The sequence below is a fragment of the Dendrobium catenatum genome, unplaced genomic scaffold (assembly GCF_001605985.2).
Source record: "Dendrobium catenatum unplaced genomic scaffold, ASM160598v2 fragScaff_scaffold_414, whole genome shotgun sequence".
Classification (NCBI taxonomy): Eukaryota; Viridiplantae; Streptophyta; class Magnoliopsida; order Asparagales; family Orchidaceae; genus Dendrobium; species Dendrobium catenatum.
In genome coordinates this window covers 2,500,267-2,507,998 of record NW_021318876.1, presented here as the reverse complement: position 1 = coordinate 2,507,998, position 7,732 = coordinate 2,500,267, and the positions used below count along the sequence as shown (strand labels likewise).

At 36.0% G+C, this 7,732-nt stretch overlaps 1 protein-coding gene across 1 annotated transcript in view; it reads right to left on the bottom strand.

Moving 5' to 3' along the window:
* LOC110105234 (ABC transporter F family member 2-like) overlaps positions 1 to 7,528 on the bottom strand; it is an 84,837-nt gene extending 77,309 nt beyond the window's left edge. Inside the window, exons 1-3 of the mRNA XM_020834634.2 lie at positions 7,431 to 7,528; positions 6,855 to 7,152; positions 5,709 to 5,906 (exon numbers count right to left, since the gene is read on the bottom strand). Of these exons, the coding sequence (XP_020690293.2) occupies positions 5,709 to 5,906; positions 6,855 to 7,152; positions 7,431 to 7,528 (594 nt within the window). The remainder of the gene's footprint in view (positions 1 to 5,708; positions 5,907 to 6,854; positions 7,153 to 7,430) is intronic.
* Between the last annotated feature and the right edge of the window lie 204 nt (positions 7,529 to 7,732).

Here is a 7,732-nt window from a genome sequence, read left to right as displayed (position 1 = left end):
CTAGGTCAAGGCCTAAGATGTAATTAACTACGGGGGCTTGCGCCCGTAGGAAACCGATCCCCATAATCAAATAAACCCCATTCGAGCTGATGTATCGAATGGGGGAAATCTCGTGAACTTTTGGGTTATAGATATTATTATCCATTGAGGTTGGTAGGTGAGAGCCGCTATCCTCCATGGCTAATCGTATCTATAACTCCATCTGCTCTTCCATTGGCCTGCTTGTGTCGAGTGTGAAGGCCTACGATCATTTTTTCCTACAGGATAGTGTGATTGTACCCTTTGCATTCGAACCACACGAGCGGAATCCTTTCGGAGACCCACAGACTTGACCCACTCAACTCATCATAGTTTAGTCAATTTCCCTCATACATCGTCTCATTTATACTTGCATTAACGTTTACCTTTTGACTCCTCTCAATCCTATTTAAAATAGTTCACCATGCCTCTAACCTATCACCTCAGCACTTTTGGCCATTAATTAGTCAAAATAGTCAACTTAAGTTTAAAATGAAAGTTTGTTAGGGATGTTAAGCCCTTATGAACTAGCCCGATGCTAATAATGAGGGGGGGGGTTGGTTATTCAAAAGTCTCAAATAAAAATCACGATCTAAACCAAACAATCACCCACATAAAATAAAATATAGAAATGCAATAAGAAAGAGTACACTAGATTTTATAGTGGTTCGGTCAACTCGACCTACGTCCACTCCCCAAAGCCTCTCCTCTGGGTATTGCACTAAATATAGTAACTCTCATTTTGCACCCACAGCCAGGAGAAGAATCCTTTTCAAAACTCCTTTCCACCAACTCCAATGAGGCAGAGAACTTGAACTCCTTTTGCTTGCTCCTAAAGAAGGCAGAGAATCTCGACTTCCTTTTGCTTCCTCTTGAAGCAGGCAGAGAACCTCGACCTCCTCTTGCTTCTTCCTGAAACAAGCAGAGAATCTCGATCGAACACTGAAGTAGACCTTTCTAGAACCTCCAAGGAACCTGGGATGATGACTGGAGAAGATGACTCAGATCCTTTCTTAGAGAAACCTTTATGAAATCCTCATAAACTTCCCCACACTAGATCATCTCTCTCTCACAAGCTCTCCCTCTCCTTTTCTTAGCTCTCTCAGGTCAGAACATCAGCAAAAGATCCCATCTTGAGTAAATAAGAGATCTTATATAGAAGGGATTCAAATTTGCCCTAAATTGTAATTAATTGACAAAGATCATCTAGGATGATCGATGGATCATCCTGCATGATCAATACAAATTCAACTCAATCAGCCAGGATGATCTAGGGGAGGCTCGATGATTAGAAGATTTGTTTATTCTGATCATCCAGGATTAGGTATATTATCCTGTACGATTATTTCAAAATGTCAAATATTATCCAGATCATCACTCTGTTCAGCTAGACTTTACATGTTAGATAATGAAAAAATAACTAATTGTCTAGGCCGATTATTGGATCATCCTGTATGATTAGTTCAAATTAATAAATATCATCCAACATATCATTTTGTTAGTCATAGACGATTTAAGAAGAAACTAAAATTTGTTTAACTGATCATCCCAAATGATCATGCGATCGTCTAGACGATATGATCGATTAATCAAATCTTAATTACTTTCCTTTATCATCAAATTAATTTAGGCATAATTATAATGCATCATCAAGGATGGTGTCCTATACGGTGTCTAAAAATAATAACATGCCTAAAAGGGTTGATAGTGGATTCTTTCTAATTTGAACATATCGTCTAGGACGATGTCAATATCGTACAAGATGATTTGCTTAATTCAGCTGTGTTAAAAAGGATGCCCTAATTGGGATTTCTATTTTTAACTAATTATCCTGGATGATTTTGGATCATCCCAGACTATATGATCAAAAACAAAAAACTCTAAAACAGACATACTTTTTGCCCCTGAGTGCGTGTGTGCAAGTTTACTTAGCATCAGGATCCACTTTGTTATATTTGACTCAGGAAAAGGAAAAATACTTGAAGTACACTTACATATTGACTTAGTCCTAATCTACCTTATATTGAGCTGGCTTGATTTGCAATTAACCATGAGGATTTGAAACATTTGTAGGAAGGGTAATAATAGAAACATAGAAATGATAGAAATGTTTAACATCATTAAAATTATAATCACTGAATCTAGATTTACAACAATCTCCCCCTTTTTTATGATGACAAACATTTGGTAGGAATTTGAAGTTAAGAAGTTAATTGAAACATAACGTAATAGAAAATTCTATGAGCAAAGCAATACAAATTTCACTAAAATCAAGCAGGTGTTACAATCACTAAATAATAGTAATACATAGAAAAAAATAATACAACAAATATACTAACACTAGCACTACTCCACTTTTTGACATCACAAAAAGGAGGAGAAAAATAGAAAATAAAAACATAACATAAAAGAGAAATTAATCAACATCACAAAAAAAAAACACAAGAAAACAATTTACAAGTATAAAGGGTCCTGATCATCAGAAGGAGGTAGTGGTGGTGGCTGAAAGAAACTAAAAAAGGTAGTGAATTACTCCCAAAACTAGGCCATAACCTGGTCTTGATGCTGCTGCTGGTGTGCCACGTACGCATCAAATCTAGTGACATCCTCCACATGCTACTGCTCCTATGCACCAACATAAGAGTCGAACCTAGCCTCCCACTGGTCGAACTGCTCCACCAGCTGATCCAACTCTGAGTGCTAGAAGATTGGAGTATGTGCAAGAATAGGTGTAGGAGCAGCTTCCTCCTCAGCTCCCTCAGGCTCCTCATGCTCTGGGTGGAGAAGAGTACTATGAATAAAGTGGAAGGACTTGTTGGTGTAGAAGGTAGGCTAAAAATTAGGTGGGGTAGGATATTAAAGATTATATTTAGTTTTTAGGACATAGGCTATGATGTGTCCTAAGGCAAGATTAGGATTTATTCTATTCCTTGGATCACTAATACTAGTCAGATACTTAATGTATCGAAAAAGAAGATCAGCAGCATTGAACTCTCTATGGACCATGATGTAGAAGGTGGTAATTGAAAGGAAAGGAGTGATGTGGACTTGATCACTAACCTTAAGGATTAGTGAGGTGCAAAGTACATGTTAGATTGTCCTAGTATCTTTGATTAAGGTGTTAGACACCCCATCATGATAAGAGACATAAGTGTTCCTCAGAAGGTGATTTGCAGGAGGCAAGTCATAATTAAGATCTTGAGACAAGAGGTGAATTTTATCTCCAGTAGTGGACAGTTGGAGGAGTTCATGGTAGTCCTGATTGGTAATTTCTATAGGTCATTTATTTACATAGGACTAAAGGGTATTGTAAGTGGAGTTGATCCTAAGGCTCGCAAAAAAATCAAAAAGGAGTTCAAAATTGAAAGAGAAGGCGAGTTTAAGAATGAAGGTGAGGGAGGTGTGAACAAAAAGATTTAGGATAGGGTAAGTGAGCATATGAGGGTTGATGGTCCTGGATAGTGTGATCTTGATAGTCATGTAACAAAGATAGGTGGCTTGGTTAGCTTCCTCAGTGAAATGAGGGTCGATAGTGGCCTCCGAAGAACTGCTAGTCACTATTCTAGATTATTTTTCACCCGCCATTGACAAGACTAATAAAGGATGAGTGAGAACAAAGAGGAATAGAAAGATTTGGGGTGAGAAAACTATTTGAGGTTGACTATTTATAATGAATCAGCCATATCATCCAGGACAATTGCAAAATCATCTAGGACGATCGGGAAAAATTATGGTGTTCGAGATGATTGGTCAAAAAAGGAAGTTATATTATCCAGGATGATTAGACAAAGGTGATCATCCTGAGGAGTCATGCTGGACGATCGTTAAAAAAGTAGATCATCCAGGATGATTAGGCGGATCATCCAGGACGATCGACATTAATGGATCATACCAGCCGAATTTAATACATGTAATGTCTTTGGCCACGTGGATCATCCAGGACGAACATGTGAATCTCCTAGAATAACCATAAATAGTTGAAGTAAAATTCGATTAGATCATTTAGGACGATGGGGATCATCCATGATGATCTCAAATGATTGAGTCAAATCAGTCGTTAGATGAAAGATGAAGGATGGATTGATGATATCGTATAGGATGATAAGAATATCGTCCAGGACGATGTGAAAAAATTGAAATTTTATGATGGCGGGAGGTGATCAGAAGGTTCTCTAAAGCATAAAAAACTAGTAAAAACAAAATATAAAATAACAAAAAGATGATAAAAATGATAAAAAGAATAAAAAACAAAGTTTTTTTTTTTATAAAAGCACAAATATGATAAATTGTCCTTTTGATTGAATTAAAAATTTATAAGAGAATGAGTTAACATCGTCAAAATCTAAAAAAATGGTAGAACATCCGATCCTGTTAACCCTAGCTCGGACTTCTTATAGGGTAAACCATCTTTTGAAAAAAAAGATCTAACTCAGAAAAATCAATTAGATAAGAAAAAGTGATACGCTCAAAACTTGGTTCCAGAAAAAATATCTTATAGAATAATATAGCAAAGTAATTTGTCAAAAACATGAATTTTGAAATCAAGTATTTGAAAATATCAAGTGACACATGAATTCTTCTAAGATTTAATGGTTTGAAAGAGAATGAAGCTTGTTTTCTTGTGGGCTCATTTTGCGCCTCTTATCAATTAGTTGGCGCACTTTACACATCTTTTGATTTTTAATACACTTTGTGAATCTTTCAATTTTTTTGGTGATCATTGCGCATCTTTTCAGTTTTTCTTCTTTTTGGGCTCATTTTATGACTCTTGTCAATTTTGCAAGCTAGCTCTCTTTCTTTTTTGAAAGATGCATATAGCATTGAATTAAAAAAAAAGCTATTACAAACTAAACAAACCTAGGCAATCCTTTGAAAAAGAAAGGAAGCCTTTATTTGAATTATTTTAAGCATTGAGAAGTAATTCAGAAAGCAGGAAAAATCATAATGAAAATAAGATCCTCTACTAATCATTTTAAACCAATTGGAGTGGAGGAGATACCAAAGATCAAACAACCCAAAAGGTTGATTAGTATCCCAGAATTCTCAATTAGGTAAAAAAAAAAAAAAGATAGATGACGAGTTCTCATTAATCTAAATCCCCTTTCCAAATTCCAACTTGTGTTTAAAATAAAACAAGATAAAGCAAGAAAACTAAACATAAAACAAAAAAAAAAATAAATAAAATCCATAATCCTCCACTGAGAAGGAAGCTTCAATCTTTAGTTCTTCATCCTTTATACTATTCACAATCTTCAACATCTTTATCCAATCCAAAAGCCAACCAAGGATTCCTTCAGACATTTCAAAGATCATATTTATGAGACAAATGATGAAGTGTGTCTAACACTATCACCAATACTCAACTTCTTACTTCTTAAACTCCCTTTGATTGGACCGAACTTATTCAAATCTCTATTAAAATATTTCTTCAGACTCCCTGATTTGGATGGAATAAAGAATTTCCCATCTTCTATCATAGCTTCATTCCTATTTACTTTGTTTATCACATTCAAAGGAGATACATAATTAAGCAAGCCAGCCTTCATTTTGATTTCTTTCTTTTGTTCTTTGCATTTTAAACCTTCAGCCAGAGAGAGTTCCTCCGTAGTAGGATTATTGAATACAACATTTTCTGTCCCGAGAGCCTCTGAATTGTTTACTACAACTTATTCTAAATTACTAGAACAAACTTGTACTTCTTTTTCCATTCCATCATACTCATCATTTGGATTTATTTCCCCATCTTCAAGTTGTTCAGAACTTACCCAGCCACAATCTTTCTTCTTTTCTTCTATCACTGAGCAATGAAAATCTTGATCTCTCCTACTTTCCATGGCTAGTATTTCATTTTCTTCACCATCCATTCTAATCAGTTCTTCAGCAAAAACCTAGGAAAGCAATTGAAATTTGTTCCCATTTATCACGTCAACTGGATCCAAGCTTTCTACAGGAATCATCTCAGCTAAAACCTGATAATTTTTCTTGACAATTGATAAATCTTCCTCCAAAATCCCTTCTTCCACCTGCTAGTTGATCCCAGCAGTTTCTTTTTCCTTGGTCAGCAAATTTCCTTCAGCTTGATATGTATTAGATTTGCTTTGATCCTTCATATCAGCTTTCTTTTGTAATTGTCTCCCCTTGATTACTTCTTTGTTAAACCTTTTGTTCCATTTGTAATTAACATGAATCCAAGGTCCATAATTATATATCTTCTCCTTCTCTTGTGCCTTAAGAATATTGCCTTGGGCTTGAATAAAAGTAGATCCACTTTACTCTTTTCAGCCATATTAGCTTTTTTTACATTTGCTTTTTTCATGACCAATCATGCCACAATCATAGCATAACGGTGAGATTATCTCATATTCAACCTTTTGAAAGAATCTCCCACCCAATCCTTCCACCCAAACACCCAAGGGAAGAGGTTTGTCTAGCTCCATACGAACACAAACTATAGCAAATTCCCTTCTTCCCCATTGAAACATGTTCCCATCCAACATCAAAGGAACACCTACCATTGAAGCAATCATTGCAACATTTTTCTCATCACAACAATGTAGAGGCAATTGTGTCATTCTAACTCATATAAGAGAGGTTAATCCTTTCGTAGAGCTCGGTGAAAACTCCATTGACCACCTTTTCATTCCCACAATGTGGCCATTTACAAACCAAGGCCCACCTGACAGAAATCCTTCCATTCATACCAATGTTTTGAATGAGCAAAAATACCAACCCATTTCTAAGGTTGTAAAATGAAATTGTCCATAATGAGCCCATTGTCATCTCAACTCCCAAGCCACTAAATGTGAAGAAATTTCCATCCCAAAAATCTTTGCAACCAGTGAGTTCTCTAATCTTTTAGCATTCAAAACTTCAGCGGATTCATCTAACTTGACAGCTTTTCCATCTTCAGATAGCACAATATCCTCTCTTTTGAAATTCAACTTAATATAATGTTTATTACTCCACAGATTACTCATCTTGCTATTATCTTCTATGTTTACAAATGATTTCTCTATCACCGCGACAGTTATGCATTCCCTGCTCCCCACATCATTTTTTGAAGGATCCACCCTCTCCTTAATATTATTATGAAAATTTTTGTCAATTGAATTCGAAGAATTCCCATTTATCTCGCTGTCATAAACAGGGATTGCATTTAAATTCCCAAATTTATTCACAAAGATTTTCATACAAAATGATGAAGCCTCATGATCAAAGGATTTATTTGGAAAAAATCCATTCGGTTTCAAAATACGTGGAGTCTTACATATAGCATTTATAGAAAGATTCTTACCTTTTCCTTCAACGTACTTCATCTTCTCATATTGAAAATCAACATTTTCAGATATGACTAGTTCTCCTTTCAATCTACGTTTGTGAGCCTCCTCTGCTTCAAGATCCATTCGAGTCACCTGCGCCCAAGCACAGGCTTATTCTTCATATCCCCTCCTCCTACTGCTGTTGCATTCCCAATCAAAGGCGGTGATGGCCAGCGGCCATCCACCACCATGTCCCACCTCCCTCCCGAATCCGAGGAAGAGCCAAGATTGAAGAAATTTGGAAAATTTTGAATTCAGAAATTTTCCTCTCTAGAGACAAACTAGGAGCTTCTCTCTCCTCCCGTCACTTCGAGTGTGTTTTTTCTCCTTAATTTTCCTCTCTAACTAGATCTCTTTAAAAACTTTTAAATACTCTCAGTTGTGAGAATATCTTC